Source organism: Euphorbia lathyris, chromosome 2 (assembly GCF_963576675.1).
Source record: "Euphorbia lathyris chromosome 2, ddEupLath1.1, whole genome shotgun sequence".
Taxonomy (NCBI): domain Eukaryota; kingdom Viridiplantae; phylum Streptophyta; class Magnoliopsida; order Malpighiales; family Euphorbiaceae; genus Euphorbia; species Euphorbia lathyris.
In genome coordinates, this window is record NC_088911.1 from 44,190,958 (window position 1) to 44,215,450 (window position 24,493).

Genomic DNA, 24,493 nt, shown 5'->3' on the forward strand with positions numbered 1-24,493 from the left:
CATAAGAGATTCCATTTCATCATCTTCTTGTTCTTCAATCGAGATCGATTTCGATTTCTCCCCATTCTTCTTGCTCGGTTTCCCTCCTGAATCTGAAACTTTCTTCTTCTGTTCTCTGTTTTTGTTTCGATTCCCCAGTAATGGTGAAATTTCCATATCGGAATTGACATTTTCTTCATCCTCTAAATCATCTTCAACAACATATCTCCTGTTTCGAAGCTTCTTGGTTCTTGCCATTGTTAATTGTGCAGAATTGAATCTTTACTGCTCTGATACCATCTAAAGAAAGCAAGATTGAAAAGAAGCACTGTTATGATTGGGTAATCAAGCAGGAGAATTGTATTGATAGAAATCAGAATGAACTGGTTATCAAAACAAAGTAATCTAAGAGAATACAATATAATCCGATCCCTGTACAATGAACTAATTCCATCTTTTATATTGCTAATCTAACTAACTGAAACTGACTCTGTTAACTAACACAAACTGACTCTGTTAACTAACAGTTAACAATGTTAACAGCACTTGACAGCTAATAGAAGAATAAGGGATATTAGTTTGATAATTCTTTACGTCTCTCCCCTGTTTCCAACCAAATGAACAAGAATTTGTTTTTAGTTCCCTTTTATCCATTGATAAACCTCTTCTTAATCATTTCCTTTCTTCTAGCAAGAAAAGCCATTTGTATAGATACTCATTTCTTAGCCTGCAACCCTAGAAATTGTGACGATGACCTAAACATAAACTTTCCGTTCTACATCCAAGGTCAGCAACAAAACTTCTGTGGATATCCTGGATTTAACGTCTCTTGCCAGAATGGCCATTCAGTTATCAATTTACAGGGTTCCAATTACATCATTCACCAAATCTCCTATGAAACCCAAACATTTCGTGTCTCAAATACTGCGGTGTTCAATACAAGGAACACCTGCATTCCTCCATTCCAGAACACAACATCCTTATTACTTGATGACAAGTTGAAGTTATATTCCAACCAAACAGAACTCGTTTTGCTGTGTCATTGCAACTCGTCACTAATAGGAGGTAGTAATAGTGACCTTATGAAATACAAGGTGAATTGCTCAAGTGATAGCGTAAGTTATTCAACTCTTTCGATGTTCAAGGATGATCCTCTGTTGGGTAGCGCATCAACTGTTTGTAAAAATGCGATAGTGGCAGCAGTGGATGTGGATGTGGATGTTGAAAGAGGAGGAGAGAGCAGTGCCAGTGAGATCCAATGGATGCTAGAACGGGGTTTTTTGTTGAACTGGGTAGCAAGCAATTGCAGCATATGCCAACGTAGCGGAGGCAAATGCGGATTTGATTTCGACATGGTCCATTTTAGGTGTTTCTGCCCAGATAGGCCTCGTGCTTGGCATTGCGTTCCTGGTAAGATTCTTTAATTTTTCAATTTCATATAGTACTCAACATGTCCTTCTATTTCAATCCTTATGGTTCTTATCTATTGTTTATCTGTTTGATTAAATTAAATCTTATGATATGCTTGTGTGGACACACCCTAATGACCAAATTGTATTCTGACCTTAACCAATAGATTAACCAAACTATAATCCTACCGTGTAAAAGTTTGTCAATTAGATGTTATTTAATTTTGCTTTTTTCTTTTTCCTTTTTAATCAATTATAGTATTCCTAAAAATAAGCAATTGTTAACTTATGCACCACTACTTTTTCCGTTGGAGAGAGATGGAAGAATACTTGAGAGAGAAACCATGGCTTTTTTGGAATTTCACAAAGAGGGTGAAATTGTGAGGAAATTGAAATTGATTGGGTTATGGTGCATTCAGACAAATCCATTAGAGACACCAACAATGAGTAATGTGATAGAAATGTTAAGAGGAAGCACTCAAAACCTGTATTCCACCAAAGCCTTTCCTTTCTTCTTCATCTCCTCCTCCACCATTTCCATTGTCATCATATTCTTTTACCACATCTACAGTTTGATGATCTCAGTTCCTTTGTTTTTGTACCACATACATTAATATCTGCCTTAACAATTGAATGAAGCTAAATATTCAATTGAATCAATCAAATCATTACAAATCAGATCCTCCAACCAACTAAGGATCGAAAAAGAATAGAAAACACTAGCCTGTGATAGAGCCTGTCATGCCATAGTATTGGCATCCCTATTCGCTAAACGAGGTGAAAAGGTTACCCTATACTCGGGTCTGATATTTAAAAGAACCTTGCAGTCTTAAATAACGACTTCAAATTCTGACCAGTCCTCCTCCGGTGAATTGATGATATTCACCACTTCTTTGGCATCACATTCTAATATGACATTGGTGCAGTGTAGCTCGATGACCCACTCCAGTGCCGATCTTAGTGCCAATGCTTCGACAATTCTGGCAGTAGGACAGAACGATAGTAACCCGCTATGACAGTCCATGAATGAGCCATCAGAACTCCTAAGAATAGCCCGTTCCACTTTTATCATTCTGCTGAAATAAAGCCCCATCCACATTGCATTTTACCCATCATTGGTCAGGACGACCATTTTACTGAAACCCCATATTGCCGTTCACGATTCATATCAGATCTTCCACGGCTTTGCTGCCAATTTTCTAAGAAACGTTCGGACAGCCGCATCGCCTGCGTCTATGGCAGATCTTTGTCTCCCATACGAGCGAGTGGCGTTGAGTCCAGATTGTCCACAGTACTAATGCTACTCTGGTTGAAAATTCTGCAGTCTGTTTCGCGAAGATCTGTAATAGGCTCTCGTGCAAGTACTCCGGTCTGAAAACTGTCGGTAAAATTCTAGCATTCTTTGGCATAACTGCAACCGATGAATAGATGATAATCATGTTCGACGTCCACCTGACAAATCAGACAATGTATGTGGTTCGGTGATGGTATATATGTTCGCAAGTCAAACTTCAATTTGGCAAAAGCAGCATAGTTAATTAGCTGAACAATTAGGATTGAATTCATATAGTTGGAACTTTGATTTTTTGCTAATTACTTCCATTTACATATGCCCAGAAATTTCTAAATGAAACCTGTTTCTTTCCAATCTTCTTCCCCTTTCTCCTCATTGATCCTCCTTCTCCTCCTCATTCCAATATTATACATACCTACCAATGCTTATAATGATGACAAGCGATATTACAAGTGTGCACCTTTTAACTGTGGAAACATAAAAAGCATAAGATACCCATTTTGGGGAAATGGGCAGCCTGAATACTGTGGGCAACCAGGCTTCAGGATTGATTGTCAGGGACAAATAGCAACTATGATTATCATGAATCTCAAGTTCCATGTCATTGATATCAATCCCGACAGTCAAATCCTGAGGATTGCAAGGATGGATTTAACGAATAGGCTGAACCAAGTTAAGAGAATAAACCGAACTGAACCCAATTGAATATTTCAGTTTCCTTCAGTTCTTTGGTTTTAACATATAATTTTTAAAAATGATACTTGATGAATACCATATATAAAACTAATTAGTAATTACCGTATATTATGTTAATTATAATGTCTTATTTTTCTTTGGTTACAATATAGCATATCACTAATCACCACATATAAAACATAACAACCTTTGTAGACTATATTGTTAAATTAAAAATTGGTTGCCTATTTGTTCCAGTGTTGTGGTAAATACTCCATCATCATGATTAGTCTTTTCATTCTTTTAATCTTTGCCCCATCTTCATATTCTCAAGAAGATGAGTTTTACAGTGAGTGCCGAAACCCTTTTAATCGTGGAAATGTGAGGAATCTATCTTATCATTTTTGGAGTGATGGTCGTCGTTCAGAAATATGTGGTTTCGAAGGTTTCGAACTCCGTTGCATAGATGATGGATTCCCTGCTATAACTATTAAAAACCAAGATTTCTTGGTTGTATCTGTAAATCAATCCCAAAAGGAGATGGCAATTGTTAGTATGGATTTGTGGGATGATTCATGTCCTGTTGATACTACTAGTCTCATCAACATAACTCTAGATACTAGTCCCTTCAGCTTTGTCCCAGACTTCTATTCCAAATTTTCAAACATAAGTCTATTTTACAACTGTACCAAACCCCAGAGTCAGATTGCACAGAGTTTTGGATGCCGAGTAAATGGTGAAGAACGTGAAGCATTTTATGGATATGGGGAGGAATATGGATGCCTGAATGTACTATTAAAGTGGGGATTCCAGTTCCAAAAACTTCTCTTGGTTTGAATGATTTGGGAAGAGTTTTAAGAGAAGGTTTTAATGTGTCATACAAGTATAATGAAGATTGTGTTAAGTGTAGTGATTCAGGCGGGATATGCGGCACCAATTTAACTAATCGGGGCTTCACTTGTCTTTGCCCTGGCCATCCCTATCCTGATTTCTGCCCACCGGGTATCATCTCTCTATCATTCAACCTTAAACACACTTGTTATTATTTGAGCAATTTGCATAATATTCTGATTAGAACACATAGCATATACATTAATTAAAGTTAGAATCACTTTGCTTCTGGTTAATTAAATATTCATCATTTCTGTCATCACTTTGGGTTCATTTTATGTTCTAGGGTCAGTTTTGAAGATGGTAAACGCATGGGTGAGGAGTGAGTGCACTTGCAGAATTGTTACTTTTGTTGGATATAAATTCTCCAAGTTCTTATCTTTTCTTCCAAATGATTACATCATAGAACAAAAACTACAATACCATATTTATATATATAAAAGTAAGAAAATAATAATAAAATACTATTTTATTTTATGTTGCATCAAATTTATGGGAGAAAAACCGTGTTTCATTGAAATGAGAACACGGTTTGATGATGGTTCGAGAGCCAACCATTATCAAATTTCCTTCCCAACATCAATTTGATGTTGGGTTGGGTTGGAGATGGTCAGGGGCAGACAAAGGGAGGGATCCGGGGATTTTGGGTTGGAGATGGTCATGGACGGATACAGGGAGGGACCGGGCCCTTCCGGCTGCTGAACCACCATGACCACGAGTAGTTTCAGCCCCCTCTCTCTACAAAATTTGAGGTTGTTGTGGTTCCAGACCCTTTGTCTTCAAAAAATTTAGATCGTGTACTAAATTAGCATCCCAAAATTGGCCCAAGTCCTGTTAGGCACTCTCTAAATCCAAAAATTTTCAATTTTTTTTGGCTTGTTAGATCCTAAACCCAAAATTCTTTTTTTTTTCTTTTTCTGTTAGGCTCCTTAAATCCAAATTTCTAAATTTTTTGGCGTGTTAGGCTCTTTTTAAATCCAAATTTCTATTTTTTTTTTTGCCTATTAGGCCCTCCCTAAATCTCATTTTTTCTATTAGACACAATTTTTTTTACATGTTAAGAATCTTAAACATAATGTAACTTGATTTAGAGAAGTTTTACATTGTTACTTAAAAATTAGTTCTTGACCACTCAAATTGGAACATGCATATATATACGAAAAAAATTTGAACAAGTCTGATTTAGCAAAAAAAAAAAAAATGTTTACATACTACGTGTAAAAAAAATTCATAAAAAGAGTATTGAAATGTTTGAAAATAATGAAAAACCTGCTCTTCTCTTAGAGAGATCTGCATTGCTGCAGATGAGAAGTGCAGTTCAAAGGGCAGAATAGGAGAGAAAGAGAGCCTTTCCACTCATAGCAACTTAGCAAAAGAAATTTTTTCCTGGATTTTTTTTTTCAATATTATGATTTCTAACAGATCTAAAATGCACATTTTGGAATGCTTTTTTTTTTCTAGTTGCAAATGAAAGTAAAATTTTCTACTGTTAGAATATTGGAAAGCAAAAGGCACAAGCATTTTTTCTGCAACAGCAATTCCCTTTCATATTTATTTCATCATTACTGCAGTTGCTTTTTTTTTCAACAGAGATAGAAAAGGTAAAAGCAAGAACCTTGAGGGATATAAAATTTCAGGTCTTAATTACTCTATTTAATTATCCAGTGAAATCTAAGAATACAGTTCATCTAACGATCAACAAAATCGAGGAAGGCCTTATTAGATTCCTTGTTTTTAGAAATAAATTAAAGATTATTGGGATTAAAAATAATAAAATATATTTAATAATGTTTTAATTATCCAATTCTTCTGACCGCATGATTGAATAGGATTATATTACAACTACATCTAATGGTTAAGTTCCAAATACAATGTCTAATTGAGCGGGACTGTGTGTTGACATAAGATTGTAACATGAACCTCATGGAAGTCATATTAGTATTTGGTTAAAGCACGAAGAAGATATTAAGGGTCAGTTTGTTTCACATGTTCATGTTTGCTGTTTGCTGTTTCGAATTTTTACCAAACGTTTTTTTGTCTCTAGTTTAGATTTAAAAGACAAAAAACCGAATATTGAAAACAAACGGGCACTCAAATAAAGACAGTCAGTCGTGAATCTTTAGCAAGATAGAGGGTGATCGTGATTCACGTGATCAAAGTATAGAATCTAGATTAAGGTGTAAAAATACAACAAGAGCAATTTTACCCATAACATTATCAAGTTGGATCAATTTAGAAAATAATTAATCTCTTAGTCATAAATTTTGTTATTTACGTTTCACATGTTTGTCATTTTATCAGCCATTAATAAAATATCACAAATATATGAATATATTTGATTTTTTTTTAAAGTTAAATAATTTACTCTATTTTGTAGGAGTTAGGATAAAAAAAAATTTAATATTTCATCAAATTTAGAGATATTTATCTTCAATTATATTATTAAATCACAAAAAATACGAATCTTTTGTTAGAACAAACTGATATGCAATTAGTGTACGTATAATAATAAATAAAATATTTGTTTTATAATAATGTCTGAAATTGATCAACTTACTAATGTTATGAGTAAAATTGATCTTGGTTGCCAATATTAAGGATAGAATTGCACAATTTTAAACATTAGAAATAAAAGTGCTATTAGAGGTCAACATTAGGGGTAAAATTGAGTTTCGCGGAGTTGTACTAAGTAATTTAGAAATATTATTAACGGTTATAATATTATTTAACTCCAATATCAAATTATTACATTTTTTAAAATATATCAAATTATAATTACAGTATTAAATATAAATAATATTATTAACTTAAAATTATATAGTTTTAATTTAGAAACCTACAAAAAAAATAAATTTTTTTTATGAGTTTGTTCATGAGTTTTTTATTGAGCTTCTTTATAAACTTCTTATTAATTAATTTATTCATTAGTCTACTGCTCGTCAGCTTTAAAGCTGAGCTTGCAAGCAGCTCGTTTAGAAATTGAGTCAAACTTGATCGAACTTGTATCGAGCCGAGCACCGAACCACTCATAATAGCGGTTCGATTCATTTAAAGCCTTAACTATTGGCTTGGAGAAATGGGAATTAGGTCTATGAACAAGTGTTTTATTCTCTAAAATTGGGTTTTAGTAAAATTGAAATTTAGGTCAAATATAATTACAACCAGAAAATATATATGTTAAGACGGGTCTCGTTGCAATATTTACAACCAACAGAGCTTTGAAACCTTTTTTTTTGTTTCAAATGTATTTAAGAAATCTAATTCTCACCTTTGCAATCAATGACAATGCTTTGCAACCATACGGGTTGCAATATTGCAACTGGTTTTAATCTGGTTTCAAACATTGGTTGCTAATTGGTTGCTAATTACTGTTTTTCCTTGTACCGTAGGGTTGTAATAATAATGAACCTTTTATGAGCAAGGGCCACTATGGTCATGTCCTCCTCCTACTTACTTTCACTTTCACTATATGGTAGCTTTTGGGAAGTGAATATGAAAATATTATATTAAGATCTTGATATATATACTTCACATTTGAACTTATTGTATTTTTTCTTTTAACTCAATTAATGAATGTCGCACAGGTTTGGTAATAAAATATACTTAGTTTATGTTAAGAAATGATAACTAAAGAGGACATAAATAGGGGGTTGAATACTGAAGCAACAAAACAGGAGCTAAATAAATAGCTTTTACATGTACTAATTCCACCTAAGAAATAAGAAACCATGTTTTTGCATACCCTTCCCTTCTCTGCCTAAAAAATCATCATACATCTGCCCATGTTTTTTCAGTCTATCCTTTGTTTTTATTTTCAAAGAAAAAGTTTACAATAAAAGGATATCCCTATTAAAAAAAACAAAATTACTGGTAGTTGAAGACCAGGTCAAGAAAGCTTTCCATTGAAAACATACGATTTCTCCATTATGGAACCCCAACCATAAGGCAGCAGGACTTAAAATGGTGGGGGATTCCTTATTAGTCAACAATATAGAAAAATCTTGAGTTTTTTTTTTTTTTTTTTTTTTTTTTTTTTGTGGCATAAACCCAGCCACGTAAATTAATTCATAGTATAGCATGAACTGAAACACATCAATCTCAATTATTTGGAATGATTGCCTCTTCTTGGTTCCTGCGTTGTGGTGTATACTCCATGATCAGCCTTTTCATTCTCTTCATCTTTGCTCCATCATCATATTGTCAAGAAGATGTGTTTTACAGTGCCTGCATAAACTCATTTAATTGTGGAAGTCTGACGAATCTCTCTTATCCTTTTTGGACGGAGATTGATAATGCTCGCTCAGAAATGTGTGGTATCTCAGATTTCAATCTCCGATGCAATGATTTCCCTGTTATAACTATTGAAAATCAAGATTTCTTGGTTTTATCTGTAAATCAAACGCAAAAGGAGATGGCAATTGCTAGTATGGACTTGTGGAATGATTCTTGTCCTGATCATACTATTTGTTGTGCGGAATTAATGAAAGATAAATAAGTAAATAATCGAAAAACACAGATTTACGTGGTTCACTGATAAGAACAATTCTAAAAGTAAACAATATAACAGCAGCAATAGAGAATAGAGTAGAAAAGTGAGAAAGCTTTATTAATCCGATTGGAAGAAATGAAATAGACACCAAACCAGGAAGGAATCCTTCCCTCTCCCAAAGAGAGCCCTGCTTACAGCAGAAGAGAATCACAAAACTGCCTACCTCACTCATTCACAAAATACCCTATATAACAGTACGCTTTCCAGCTCACATCCCTAGGTATAACTACTTTTCCCATAATGCCCCTAGGAATAACTAACTTGCCAGCTAGCTATTTCTCTTTCTTCCTTCGCATATAGACCCTTAATTCTTTAGGCCCAGCATTATCTTGCATAATTTCTCCTGTATTAGCATGTTCTCTATCATTGCCACCCTGTTGAGAAAGAGACTTGTCCTCATGGTTCAGATTAGGAAATTCACTCTTCAATACAAACTCATCTTCCCACGTAGCCTCATCCATGCCTTTAGTTTGCCATTGAATCAACAATTGGGAAACAGATTCTCCTTGCCGTTGAATGGTGCGAGAAGCAAGCACTTTTTCAGGGAGCAGAAGCAAAGAAGGATGTAGTTCCAGCTCAGGTGGCAGTTGAGACGAAGTTGGGAGAGGGCCTTCAGCCTTTTTAAGCAAGGATACATGGAAGACATTATGTACCTTAGAAGAAGCAGGGAGTTGTAGCCTATAAGCGACAGTTCCAATCTTAGCTTCAATTTGGAAAGGGCCAAAATAGCGAGCGGAGAGTTTGGGATACACACGACGAGCCACGGTTTGCTGTTTGTGAGGACGGAGCTTGAGATACACCCAATCGCCAACTGCAAAATGAATTTCGCGTCGATGTTTATCAGCATGATGCTTCATAGACTCCTGGGATAAATCAAGATGATGTTGAAGTTGCTTAAGAGCCTCATCCCGGTCTTGGAGATCCCGAGCCACTGCTTCTACTTGAATTTCACCAGGGACAAATTGGAGAACGGTGGGGGGCTTACGACCATAGAGACCTTCGAAAGGGGTAGTGCCCGTTGTCACATGATAGGAGGAATTAAACCAGAATTCTGCCCAAGGAAGCCAGTGAGACCAATAACGGGGCTGATCAGATGCAAAGCAACGGAGATAAGACTCTAAACAGCGGTTGACCACTTCCATTTGTCCATCCGTTTCAGGATGATAGGCGGAACTGTACTTTAACTGAGTTCCCTGAAGTTTATAACGTTTCTTGCCAAAACTTGCTCATGAAAACAGGATCTCTATCACTGATAATCGTCTTAGGAAAACCATGTAGACGGACCACTTCCTTTATAAAAAGTTCAGCAACAAGTCGGGCTGTATAAGGATGTTTTAAAGCAATGAAATGACTGAATTTTGTTAGACGATCAACGACTACCATGATAGCCTCATAGCCCTTTGATTTCGGGAGCCCCACGATAAAATCCATCGAAACATCTTCCCACACAGCTTGAGGAATAGGTAGTGGCTGAAGCAACCCCCCCGGTGAGAGAGTGGAAGCTTTAAATTGTTGGCAAGAAGTGCACTGCTTCACATAATCTTTGACTCGTTGTACCATCCCACGCCAATAAAAACTAGCAGCAATTCTTCGATACGTTCTGTAGTAACCAGAATGTCCTCCAAGAACTGAATTATGAAATTCATGTAAAATGGCAGGGATCCATTGTGAGGACGAAGAGATTACCAAACTCCCCTTGCGATAAAGAATCCCCTTTTTTATTACGAAACCAGACCGTGAAGAAGGATCGGCTAGCAACATTTCCCTTAAAGCAATAAGATGCGGATCAGTGCGGGCTTCCTCGATTAAATTCTCCCCGTCAACCCAACATGGGGAGGAAATCATAGAATGGAAATAAGCAGACTCATGCTGCCTGGAGAGAGAATCAGCAGCCCCATTAGTTTTGCCTGGCTTGTAATGAACTTCAAAAGTGTACCCCATAAGCTTGGCAAGCCAATTTTGTTGATCCATAGTAGTAATGCATTGTTGAAGGAGGTGTCCGAGGCTTTTCTGGTCTGAATATACCAAAAATTTCTTCCCCAATAGATAAGGACGCCAATGTTAAATGGCAAGAGCTAATGCCATCAACTCCTTTTCATAGGCAGACTTAGCTAAATTATTAGCAGAAAGTGCTTTACTAAAATAAGCAATAGGACGTCCTTCCTGCATTAAAACAGCCCCCAAACCACAACCTGAAGCATCACATTCAATACAAAATTGTTTCTCAAAATTCGGTAAAGCAAGAAGAGGAGTTGAACTTAACAGTTGTTTCAAGGTTGTAAAAGCTTCTTCTGCCTGTTGATTCCAAGAAAAGTTATTTTTTTTTGTTAACTCAGTCAAAGGCTTAGCAATTTTCCCATACCCTGATACAAATTTGCGGTAGTAGCCGGTCAACCCGAGAAAACCTCTGACTCCCTTAACGTTTTGAGGAACTGGCCAGTTTTGAACTGCAACGACCTTGGAAGGATCAACCGATACACCATGTTCTGAAATGCGATGACCCAAGTAATCGATAGTGGTGCAGCCAAAATAACACTTTTTCTGATTAACTTGGAACTGATTGTCCAGCAAAATTTGAAGGACCAAAGTCAGATGTTGGAGATGGGCATCCCAAGAATCACTGTACACCAATATATCGTCGAAAAATACTAGCACCATCCGACGCAAATAAGGGTGGAAAAGAGCATTCATCATACTCTGAAAGGTCGAGGGAGCATTAGTGAGGCCAAATGGCATTACTAAAAACTCATAGTGCCCCTCATGAGTACGGAAAGCAGTCTTTGGCTCATCGCCCTCTCTCATACGAATCTGATGAAATCCAGGAGCTTAGAAAAGTACTTAGCCCCATTGAGTTCATCCAACAGCTCATCAACCACTGGAATAGGAAACTTATCAGCAACTGTAACCTTATTCAAAGCTCTATAGTCGATACATAGATGCCACGAGTTATCCTTCTTTTTGACCAAGAGAACGGGGCTTGAGAACGCACTTTGACTGTGACGAATAATTCCCATGTGTAGCATGTCTTCAATTTGCCTTTGAATCTCCTCTTTCTGAATGTGGGGATATCTATAAGGCCAAACACTCACTGCATCATGTCCTGGTAACAGGTTAATGGCATGGTCATGCGAGCGACGAGGAGGCAGACCAGTTAGGGGTTCAAAGACAGCAGAAAACGACTGCAACAAGCTGTTCAGTTGTGCATTCTGATCTTGGCTCAGATATTCGTTGGTGGGTTGTAACTTAGAGGATGTGCCTCGCATGAACTGATAATTATCCCCGTCTAGCCAATGATGGAGAGCCAATAATTCTGGTTGAGAGCCAGAACTTCCTTGTAATTCGACAGTCTGCCCTGAAACCTGAAACCGCATCCATTTCTTGTCCCAATTATGAACCACATCTCCCAAGGTGCGCAACCAAGCCATACCGAGCACCATATCCATAGGGCCTAAATCGAAAACCAATGCCTCTAATTTTGATGTGAATTCTCCAAATTGAAGATTAATTTGGGGACATTTTTGCTCAACTGATACACGATATCCATCACCCAATTTGATCCTGACAGTTGGAATAACATCAACTTCTAAGCCCAAAGATCGGACTAATTTCCCGGAGATAAAGTTATGGGTGGCTCCTGAGTCTACAAGCAAAACAATTGGGATGCCACAAAGTTCCCCTTGCAATTTCAGAGTGCGAGGTGGAGGAGAAGAGTTGTTGCTCATATGTGGACCTTCAATGGAGTGACATTCACCATCCTCCTGTAATTCAACTTTCTCTTCAGCCCCTATTTCGTTGCTTGGTGGTTCATCATCCTCATAGCAAAGATCATTCTCTCCCGATGTTAAACGTAGTTCACCAACTGCGCATCTATGTTGCGGGTTATAAGGGAGTGCGCATTTGAAGCAAAGCCCCTTCCGCTTTCGTTCCTCAAGTTCCTTCAGAGAGAGATGTCTGGTTCCCCTATTGCGATTCAGAGGAGCGGTTTGGGCTGGTAGTGATCGCAAAGGAGCGGCCTCAATAGGTAAATTTTTGTTTGACCCGTATCTAAAAGTTTGGGTATGGGTTGACCCGCTGCCCTATTAGGGTTTTGACGCCAGTTATAAGAACTTACGTTTGCTGCCCCCACGTGTGTGCTTTGCTCTTTCACTGTCGATCGAGAACCAGGAGGGAGAAACGACAATTCTGCATTCCTAGCCAATTCCATTGCCGACTCACATGATTGTGGTTTAAAGAAACGCACCCATCCTCTAATATTTTCCTTCAATCCCCCAACAAAAAAACCCACTAACCATTCATCATCATAATTTGGAATAAAGGCAGTAAGCATCTCAAATTCCTCAATATATTCGTCAACAGAACCAGTTTGAAACATTACCCGTAATTCTTCGTAGACGTTTTGACATCGGCCAACTGAGAATCGAGAAATGAGCTTGGCCTTGAATTTCTCCCAAGATATTCCAGGTTCGTCGCAAAGAACACGAGAAAACCAATTGACAGCGGCCCCTGTCATACACATTCGAGCCAGAGTAACCTTCATGTGAGCTTGGGTCTGATGAACATCGAAATACATCTCAGCTTTGGTGACCCACTCTCTCGGATCGGGACCGGAAAACACTGGTAATTTTACCTTTGGCAAAACAAGCGCTCCTCCTTCAAAGTGATTTGGGCGAAAGTAAGAATTAAGGGGAGGAACAGAGGGCTGACCAAAACGCACAGAGTGCTGAACCCGGCCAAGCTCCATCGAACGAACTCCATCTTGGCCAGAGGTCTGATCCAGGTGAGTACCCGATGCTTCTACTTCTGGTTGTTTATCGAAATATTTTTTATTACGGGCATCCATTTGATCGACCTTTGCAACCACCATCTCCATGAACTTCCGTAGGTCAGTGACGGATTGTTGAATAGCCCCAACAGTAAGCTTCATCCCGTTCATGTCTTCTTCTTGCTCCTCAACCTGAGTCTGTAAATCTTTCTTCGTTTGTTGTCTGGTCTGAACCGGAGGATCATTCCCCATTGCCGGCAACGGAAAATGTTTCCCACAGACGGCGCCAATTGATAAGAACAATTCTAAAAGTAAACAATATAACAGCAGCAATAGAGAATAGAGTAGAAAAGTGAGAAATCTTTATTAATTCCGATTGGAAGAAATGAAATAGACACCAAACCAGGAAGGAATCCTTCCCTGAGAATCACAAAACTGCCTACCTCACTCATTCACAAAATACCCTATATAACAGTACGCTTTCCAGCTCACATCCCTAGGTATAACTACTTTTCCCATAATGCCCCTAGGAATAACTAACTTGCCAGCTAGCTATTTCTCTTTCTTCCTTCGCATATAGACCCTTAATTCTTTAGGCCCAACATTATCTTGCATAATTTCTCCTGTATTAGCATGTTCTCTATCATTCACCAACGTTGTGTTGGCTAGTCCACGGGCAGAAGGAGAATAATATTTATTAGGAGGGAGAAGAAAAAGATTACATGATTAGGTTTACATAATGGGGTATTTATAATACCCAATCTAACCTAATCCAACTAGGAACTCATGATCTCAATCCAACTAGGAATCCGAAACCCAATACTACTCCGGATAGGAAACAAGATATACTGATTCAAGGCATTACGACACTACTTTTGCCAACATAACTCTAGCTACTACTCCCTTCAGCTTTGTCCCAAACTTCAATACCAAATTTTCAAACATAAGTCTATTTTACAATTGTACCGGCCTCCAGAACAGTACACAGAGATTTGTATGCTCGGTAAATGGTGAAGAACGTGAAGCATTTTACGGATATGATGGGCTATCGGGAGGAATATGGATGCAAGAAAGTAGTAGATGTGATACTAAAGTGGAGATCCCAGCTCCAAAAACTTCTCTTGGAGAAGAATTGAATGATTTGGGGAGAGTTTTAAGACTGGGTTTTAATGTGTCATACGAGTATCATAAAAATTGCGTGTGGTGTATGGGATCAGGGGGGATATGCGGCACCAACTTAAGTACTTCAGGGTTCACTTGCATGTGCCCTGATCAACCCTATCCTGTTTGGTGCCCAAATAAAGCAGGTATCGTATCATTCAACTTTAAACATACTTCTTATTATCATTCTATAACCAATAATCATACGTAAACAGAACGAATTGAGAAAAGTTTGTGGCTTCTGAACCCAAAAGCTGTGGCACAGGTCCTAATAGCTTATCGGGTGTTCGATCTCACTTGTAATCATGAAGCCTACCCAGTTCTTACCCTCCCCTAAAATGAGTATGTCGTACCAATCAAATTTCCCGCTGGAACTTTCATAATTGTTGAATTTTTCTACAATTTCATTTCTGCAAGATCAAATTTTGTTAGATATAGGCTTACTAGCGCTAGCAGTTTTATTGCTCTAATAATTTTAATCCACAATTTCAATGTTCTCAATTTTACGACTGTGCTCATTCTAACAACATAGTATTTATTGTAGGCACTTCCCGAAATGGAAAGGTGAAAGTTCTTTTCGGTAGGATGCTCCCTCCCTCTATTACCACTTTTCTTGTTTACATAATTTCTCATGAAATATACATATCTAAGTTTTATTGATTGTTTTCCAGTTGCAATGGCATTGGTTGGGGTATCCGTCACATGTGGTTTCATTAGTCTTCTCATGAGGAACCGACAAATAACACAATGCTTCTTAAGGAAGAATCAAGATTTTGAAGCATTTCTTGAAAGCCATGGGCCTTTAGCTGTAAAAAGGTACAGCTATTCACAAGTGAAAAAAATGACCAATTCATTCAAAGAAAAGCTTGGCCAAGGCGGCTATGGAAGCGTTTACAAAGGAAAGTTATTGGACGATCGCCTTGTAGCAGTCAAAATGTTGAATGTGTCAAAAGAAGAATTAGGACAAGACTTCATAAATGAAGTTGCTGCAATTAGTAGAACTTCTCATGTTAATATGCGATAAAACTACACTCAACAGTGATCAACATTTAGGATGGGAAATTATTGAAGAAATTGCAATTGGCATAGCACAAGGACTTGAGTATTTACATAGAGGATGCAACACAAGGATTGTGCATTTTGATATAAAGCCTCATAATGTTCTTCTTGATGAAAAGCTTAGTCCAAAAATATCAGATTTCGGACTAGCCAAGTTATGCGCTACGAAAGAAAGTATAGTATCCATGTTAGAAGCTAGAGGGACGATTGGGTATATAGCACCTGAGGTTTTCAGCAGAAATTTTGGACAAGTTTCATCGAAGTCAGATGTTTATAGTTATGGAATGATGATTCTAGAAATAGTAGGAGTGAGAAAGAAAGATGAACAAGTTGGAGGAAGTAATTCTAGTGAGATGTATTTTCCAAGTTGGATATATAAGAGTCTGGAGTTGGAGAATGGAAATGACACTATTTGGGAAGAAGATAAAGAGGGTGAAATTGTAAGGAAACTGAAATTGGTTGGATTATGGTGCATTCAGACAAATCCATCAGAGAGACCAACAATGAGTTATGTGATAGAAATGTTAAAAGGAAGCACTCAAAACCTCACTATTCCACCAAAGCCTTTCCTTTCTTCTTCATCTTCTCCTCCTCCATTTGCATTGTATTCTTCTACCACATCTACAGTTGGATCTCAGGTCCTTTGATTTTGTACCACAAACATTAATATTTTGCTCAACAATTAAATGAAGCTAAACATTATTATATATGTGCATGCTGTGAAACAAAAACTGGAAAAAGAAAATACTTCATATATTTATCTGGAATAAGGTAGGAAAATACACCTAATATTGTCAGTCAATAACCATTTTACCCCTAAAATCATAAATGAAACAATTGAGGACCTAACATTGACAAGTTCGGTCAGACATAATTAAAGAAGTCTTCCCCTCAGTTACGAATCCTACTATTCCCTGTATGCGTATTATCAGTCATTAGCAACAGATCAAAGACAAGTGTATATATGTGGGGAAAAATTAAAATCCAAAATTTTTATCGAGTTTAAAGACATTTGATCTCTAAATCTATCATGAAATTGCGAAAAAAACATAAAATCTCTTCTTTTTTTAACTAATTGATATGCAACTAGAGCAAAAACATGAACGAATGGAAAATTGAGACTATTATCATCTAAACCTCACGTTTTTGAAGTATAACATGGATACATCTTCATTTAATCAGTTCAGTTCTCATTACAAGACTAGAGAATAATTGTTTCACAATATACTTCTACAGATGAGCTTGAAGTATAACATGGATACATCTTCATTTAATCAGTTGAGTTCTTATTACAAGATTAGTATATTTTGTTTCACAATATACTTCTACAGACGAGCACGTTGTCTTCTGTCGTGATTGCTATACTATTCGGTATACAATATATACAGTAAATATTATACGCAGATATGTATATCCAAAAGAAACTTTTACCTGTCTTGAGCTTCACCTCAATATTTCAATATTTGAGAAGATATCCTTGCTTAACATTGGAGATTCTCCTATCAAACTAGTCATGTACATCATGATGATTGAGGAAGTCAATTATGAATGGATGCACTTGATATTGTGCCTGTAAAGTAGTAAACCGTTGCTCAACAGTCAGTTATGTAAAGGAATATAATTTCTCATTATGTTAACTAAATTCTCCAAAAAAAAAAAAAAAAAGAATAAAAGAAAATTAATAAGGTAGTTCATACCATATGACTTCCCACCAGATCATAGTGAGCATAATGAGGACCCTTCGGCTCTCCAAAGACTCTATAATTAACCAAATGCTTAGGAATGACCTTTACAGTTTCTGCTCCATTTGCAGCAACATCATGAGCAGAAAGTAGGTAAGAATTACATCAGAAGTTATTAGTCTAATGGAAAATTAAATGTAACGATGAGCTACCATATACAGCTTCTGGTGGACATATAAGATTGTGATCTCCAGCTATTGCCAACACGGGAATGTTGCTTTTGCCAAGATGTTCCTTGTAAGAGAAAGTTCCATCTCGACTTCTGAATCCACCATCTTCAAATACTGTTTTCAGCTGCAAGAGAAGCTTAGCAGGTATTGTGCCTGTAAATTATGATCAGATTATGAGAAAATAGCAAGCAAGTAAAAACATTACAAGTGAAAATCCTAGCACATCAATGTTTTATACAAGCCTTAGAATCCATGCATGTGAACAATTCAATTCATATATGATCAATCATCAGGATTATGTCAGCGCATAAGGTATTACTCTAGCTCACAAAATAAGTGCATGACTTTATAGAAGCGATAGTGTTGATGATTATTTACTCCAACTAAAACATGCAATAAATAGAACTGACTAGACAATGGATAGTGCTTCATAAGCATGCTGGGCGTATTAGTGCCGGGCGGGGGAGCCTCAGATTTCGAATTGAAGTTCTACTAAACCAACTAGTATTAGACTATGTATTTAGTTGTTATTTATCTGTATCATTCTGTTACGTATCTCTAGCCTAGAATATAGGTTCAGTTATTGACTATAGTTGTTCACTACAAAGTGAACTGTATTCTGTATAAATACGACACTTCATATCAATATCAAACACAGAGAATTATACTCTTACATGGTATCAGAGACCCTAACCCTAACCCTCCTCTTTCCTTCTTCCCTACCGTCGCCGCCGCAGCGACACCTTCCCTAATCAAACAGCCGCCGCCGCTGCCGCAGTCACCCATTTCGGCCTTCTTTTTCGCCTGCCGATATATCACCCAAATCGCAACCCTCTCTATTTCTTCTTCCCGTCGACATAATGAGCACCAACACCGAAAAATCCTCCACCGGTACCCCGCCCAACACCAATTCGACCACAAACAACACAGACTCAAACCCAAATCACCATCCGTCTCTCACCGTCTCCAATATTTCTACCTTCGTCAAAATAACCCTAGACGTCGAAAAAGGGCATTATTCTACTTGGGCTGCTCTGTTTAAGCTTCATGCCACAGCTTTTCAAGTCCTGGACCATATATTTCCTCCATCACCCACAGACCCTTCCGCCACCACTCTTCAACAATCCAACCCTAACCTCTGGGCTCGTATTGATGCCGTTGTGCTTCAATGGATCTATAGCACCATCTCCCTCGACCTTCTCCACACCATTATTGAAGCTGATTCCACAGCCGCCAGGGCCTGGAATCGTCTACAGGAAATTTTTTCAGATAACAAGAATTCCCGGGCTCTATTTCTTCAGCAAGAGTTCTCCAAAACCAAACTTAGTGACTTTTCTGACATCTCAGCCTACTGTCAGCATCTCAAATCCTTGTCTGATCAATTATCAAATGTGGATTGTCCGGTTACCAATGATCAGATGGTGTTACAACTTATATCAGGTCTGTCTGAGGCCTATGACACCGTTGGTACTCAAATCAGACATGCGGATCCACTTCCATCATTTCAGAGAGCCAGGTCTATGCTGATTCTGGAAGAAACAGCCCGTGCCCGCAAGAATCCTGCTCAATCTGAATCAGTTGCATTGACCGTGTCGTCCGCTGAAACTATGGCTGCGCCGTCGCACCACTCACCGCGACCTGCGCACTATCGCGGATCCTCCTCCTACCGCGGCGGCAGACATGGTGGTCGGTCAAATCGCGGCAGAGGCGGTCGGTATCACTCTAGGTCGTCTCAGCCACCGCACTATCGACCTTCTGCCCTTCCTCCTTGGGGATATACCTACCCATGGGCACCACCGCAACAATGGGCTACTCCTCCATGCCCTTATCCTACTTCAGGCAGGCAGCCGTCACAATCTGGTATTCTAGGACCTCGTCCTCCCATGCAGCAGGCACACCTTCATATGGAATCACCATCCTATGTACCTACCGATATTACAGAAGCTATGCACACCATGACACTTGCTCCACCTCCTGATCAATGGCACATGGACACAGGAGCTACTTCCCACATGACTACTGACAAAGGTACACTCACTTCTTATTTCAATTCGAACCTCAATGAAAATATAATTGTTGGTAATGGTCATTGTATGCCTGTTTGTGGATCTGGTAATGCATATCTAAATTCCAGTCATCACCGTTTAAAGTTAACCAATGTCTTGCATGCACCTCATCTTATCAAAAATCTCATTTTTGTCCGTCAATTTACTAAAGATAACCAAGTTTCTGTGGAATTTGATCCTTTGAGTTTTTCTGTGAAGGATTTACGGACGGGCACTATTATCATGAGATGTAAGAGTTCTGGCGCCCTCTATCCAGTCACCTCTAGCTCCCACAATTCCGCGTCCTCTCATTCTGTCTTTACTGCTTTGTCGTCCGCCGTTTGGCACAATAGATTAGGACATCCAGGGCTTCATGTTTTGAACGCCCTACTCAATAATAAGTTGATTTCCTGTAATAAAGTTAAGGATTCTTACGTTTGTTCTTCATGTATTAATGGAAAACAGGTAAAATTACCTTTTCAGTCCTCCAACAATTTTGCTTGTATGCCTTTCGATTTAATTCATAGTGATATTTGGACTTCACCCGTCCTTAGCTCGGGTGGTCATCGTTTTTATGTTCTGTTTTTAGATTCGTATACCAATTTTCTTTGGACATTTCCGTTAGCCCACAAATCTCAAGTCTATTCTGGTTTTCTTATTTTTCGGTCATATGTTCGAACTCAATTTGAAAGAGAAATTAAAGTTTTTCAGTGTGACAATGGGGTGAATTCAATAATAATTCCTTTAAACAATTTTGTCAAACAAACGGAATGCAATTTCGGTTCTCTTGTCCATATACCTCACCTCAAAATGGGAAATCCGAACGCACCATACGCACCATTAACAATTTGATTAGAACAGTCATGCATCATGCTTCTATTCCTCTTAAATTTTGGCAACATGCTCTCGAATTAGCAACGTATCTCCTAAATATATATCCTCACAAAGTTCTAGGATACCAATCACCCACCAAAATTCTGTATAAACAAGAACCCACCTATTCCCACTTGCGTGTCTTCGGATGTCTGTGCTTCCCTCTCATCCCATCCCAAACACGAAATAAGCTTGAGTCTCGATCTTCTCCATGTGTTTTCTTAGGGTATCCATCTAATCATAGAGGATATAAGTGTCTGGACATATCTAGAAACAAAATAATCATATCCCGTCATGTCATTTTTGACGAATCAACCCTACCATTTTCAACCACGCCTCTTAATCGCGCATCACCTTCCCAAACTTCTGCCGAATCAGACGATACCTTCCTCCCTGCTGTCCAAATTCGAACTTACACTCCCAGTCCCAATTCTGTTATCAATGTCGCGTCCTCTAATTCTGTTGCGTCGGTATCGCAATCCGCATCACCCGCTACCCCATCTAGTCCAATCGAGTCGTCCACGTCATCCTATCCCAATCGAGTCGTGTCTGTTCGTCCGTGTCGTCTGCTATTCCGTCCAGTCCGAACAGGTCGTTCGAGTCGTCTCCCGTCCTGTCGTCTAATTCCAGTCCGTCCGCGTCCCCGTCTGCGCGCACAGTGCAAACGCAGTCCTCCGCGTCTGTCTCGTCCCCTAATCTCTCTTCTACCACTTCACACACTTCTTCTGATACTTCTACCTCTCCTCCTCAAGTACCAGTCCTCAGCACTCACAAAATGGCCACGAGAGCTCAACATGGCATCCATAAACCTCGTAGAATGCTAAATCTGTCTGCCTTAACAAAACCTACCATATCTCCGCTTCCCAAAACACCTTCTCTTGCATTAAGTGATCCAAACTGGGTACAAGCCATGACTGATGAATTTGAGGCTCTTATTGCAAATAAGACGTGGGTACTTGTACCCCGTCCAAAATGTGCTAATATTATTCGTAGTTGGTGGATTTTCAGGCACAAAACAAAATCAGATGGCTACTTTGAGCAATACAAAGCAAGATTGGTTGGGAATGGTTCCGGACAGTTGGCAAGAGTTGATTGTGGTGAAACATTTAGCCATGTGGTTAAACCGGCCACTATTCGTGCTGTCCTGAGCATAGCACTGTCCAAACATTGGAAAATTCGGCAATTAGACGTCAAAAATGCTTTTCTGCATGGGGATCTCACTGAAACCGTTTACATGCACCAGCCGCTAGGATTCCGGGATTCCAGGTATCCGGATCATGTATGTCTGCTCCAGAAATCATTATACGGGCTCAAGCAGGCACCTCGGGCCTGGTATCAGCGGATTGCTAATTTTGTCATAAAAATCGGTTTCTCTAATAGCATCTCTGACAGCTCATTATTTGTCTACAAACAAGGCTCTGATACGGCATACATACTTCTGTATGTCGACGATATAGTGCTAATTACCTCTTCTGACACACTTCAGGCTTCAGTAATGTCACAATTGAGCTCCGAATTTGCAATGAAGGATTTGGGCCCTCTGAACTATTTTTTGGGTATCTCAGTAACTCACTCTCCTGGTTCTCTCTTCCTATCTCAACGGAAGTATGCTTCTGAAATAATTGCAAAAGCAGGACTCAGCTCATGCAATCCGGCTACCACTCCAGTTGACACCAAACAAAAGCTCAGTATCTCTTCTAGTTCGGCTTACCATGACCCTACCGAATACAGAAGATTGGCTGGTGCTCTTCAATATCTCACCCTTACCCGACCTGATATTTCATATGCAGTTCAACAGATATGCTTGTTCATGCACAACCCAAAAACAACACATATGGCTGCTCTTAAACGCATCCTCAGGTATGTTCAGGGCACCCTTGACTTTGGCCTCACACTTCTAGCATCATCTCCTAGTCAATTGGTCTCCTACACAGATGCCGATTGGGCAGGCTGTCCCGACACTCGCCGATCAACATCAGGCTACTGTGTCTTCTTAGGGGATAATCTAATCTCTTTGTCCGCAAAACGACAGCCAACACTGTCCCGATCCAGCGCAGAGGCCGAATATCGCGGCGTTGCCAACGTCGTGTCAGAAACGTGCTGGATACGCAATCTGCTTTTAGAACTTGGCTGTCCGATTCAGAAATCCTCAATAGTGTACTGTGACAATATCAGCGCCGTGTATCTCACAGGCAACCCGGTTCAGCATCACCGCACTAAGCATGTTGAAATGGACATTCACTTTGTCCGAGAACGCGTTGCAAAAGGAGAAGTCCGTGTCCTCCACGTGTCCTCTTGCTATCAAATCGCTGACATCTTCACCAAAGGCCTTCCCTCAACACTATTTGAAGATTTTCGCAATAGTCTCAATGTTCGTCCTCCGAACCCTTCGACTACGGGGGTGTATTAGACTATGTATTTAGTTGTTATTTATCTGTATCATTCTGTTACGTATCTCTAGCCTAGAATATAGGTTAAGTTATTGACTATAGTTGTTCACTACAAAGTGAACTGTATTCTGTATAAATACCACACTTCATATCAATATCAAACACAGAGAATTATACTCTTACAACTAGTCCCCCCCCTGCAGTTCAGCAACAGAGCCACAGTAAGATGCTGCCATCCAGTTCTCTGAATTCAGTCATGATGATAAAAGTTGAGAAGAAAAACAAAGTTCGCACCAGCTAATAAGAGCTAATCCAAAGAATAGTGTGGAGCATGAGGAAAATTTAAAACAAGTGAGAAAAGAACCATTACTGCTTCCAGTAGCATTTCTCTGCTACTAAGAGCAGTATTCTGGTCACGATGACATTTTAGTTTCCACAATAGCTAAAACACCAAATTTTAGAGCAGACAAAAGACCTCTTCACTGTATTTAAACATCATAGTAATTCTTAATGGCTATATACCCTAATATCCATCAATAAAAAGGGATTTGATGAAATATAGGATGAAAATAGTTGCAAACGAAAAATTGGTGTTGTAATAGTAGTTACAATTGTCTCACCTTGCCAATGGGGTAAGTAAATACAAGAATCAATGTAAAGACTGTCTTTTCAGGCAAAATAGATTTAAGAAAAAAGTTTCTTTACTAGCAGCAACCTGTGAAATGAAATACTATATGTCTCCCACCAAATTACAAATGATTAGTCGATTTCCAAATTGCTATAAAGGTGTCGTACTTATTGGAGGACTCAGTTCAAATTTGGCTAGGAATCACAAACATATTACCATTTACACTCAAATAATTGTTGCATTAAGGGTAAATAATTTATTAGTCCTCTCCTTTTTACCTAACACACTATTTAATCCCCCTATTTTGGAAAACACATTATAAGGTCCCTATCCTTTGTCACTGTTAACCTTTTCGAACAGTGTGTTACGTAAAAAGGTGGGGACTAATAAATTATTTACCCATTAATTAATACAAAGGCATTTCAATCAGTACTTACAAAAGTTTTTTGCAATAAGCTTTTCAAACAATTGTGGATGCATCATGCCTGGAGCAGAAATTTGGGAATTCAACCAAGGTAGGACATTAGGAGGTCTAGATGAATAGGGGCGAGCAGCTGCCACCAATGCTCCAACTGGAATAATAGGAAAATTGAGCGTCTTTGCAGGTTCTGCCTGTGGGAATTATCAATTAAAAATCAGCTATTGATTCTTTCTGTTTGCAGCAATATTAATTAGAAGTGTAATAAGTTGGTATTATTAAATGTCAGTTCACTTGCCACTGGTAAGAGCAGCTTCAGTGATGATTTTGAAGGTCTGAAGTCAAGTGATGAAGCCAAAGTGACAATTGATGTCAACCTTGAATCCCTTCCTTCAAAGGCTTATAAGGAAAAACAAAATTTGAGGAAACAAGAAGAACAATTATTTAG

At 38.6% G+C, this 24,493-nt stretch overlaps 1 protein-coding gene and 1 pseudogene across 2 annotated transcripts; one reads left to right on the forward strand and one right to left on the reverse strand.

Annotated features, from left to right (window-relative positions):
• The first annotated feature begins 600 nt into the window (after positions 1-600).
• LOC136217978 (LEAF RUST 10 DISEASE-RESISTANCE LOCUS RECEPTOR-LIKE PROTEIN KINASE-like 2.1) lies at positions 601-16,510 on the forward strand (annotated as a pseudogene).
• Positions 16,284-24,477, reverse strand: LOC136217980 (uncharacterized). Of its 2 annotated transcripts, XR_010683598.1 has the most exons (6): positions 24,340-24,477; positions 24,065-24,235; positions 17,674-17,844; positions 17,477-17,577; positions 17,211-17,349; positions 16,284-16,420 (listed from the first exon to the last, which is right to left on the reverse strand). XR_010683598.1 is itself a non-coding variant. In XM_066004701.1 (5 exons), the coding sequence occupies exons 2-5, from the start codon at positions 24,108-24,110 to the stop codon at positions 17,287-17,289; spliced, it is 381 nt and encodes a 126-aa protein (XP_065860773.1). In that variant the 5' UTR covers positions 24,111-24,235; positions 24,340-24,477; the 3' UTR covers positions 16,917-17,286. The 2 variants fall into 2 exon arrangements, 1 of the variants encoding a protein (XP_065860773.1); XM_066004701.1 differs by lacking the exon at positions 16,284-16,420 and having other exon boundaries at positions 16,917-17,349.
• Positions 24,478-24,493: the final 16 nt, after the last annotated feature.

Excerpts from the sequence above, each read along its gene's own strand:
- LOC136217980 (XM_066004701.1), bottom strand. The coding sequence starts at position 24,110 with ATGATGCATCCACAATTGTTTGAAAAGCTTATTGCAAAAAACTTTT. Across the intron at positions 17,578-17,673 it reads TCCACCAGAAGCTGTATATG|AAACTGTAAAGGTCATTCCT; the intron begins GTAGCTCATCGT and ends CAAATGGAGCAG. Across the intron at positions 17,350-17,476 it reads ATCTGGTGGGAAGTCATATG|GCACAATATCAAGTGCATCC; the intron begins GTATGAACTACC and ends ACTACTTTACAG.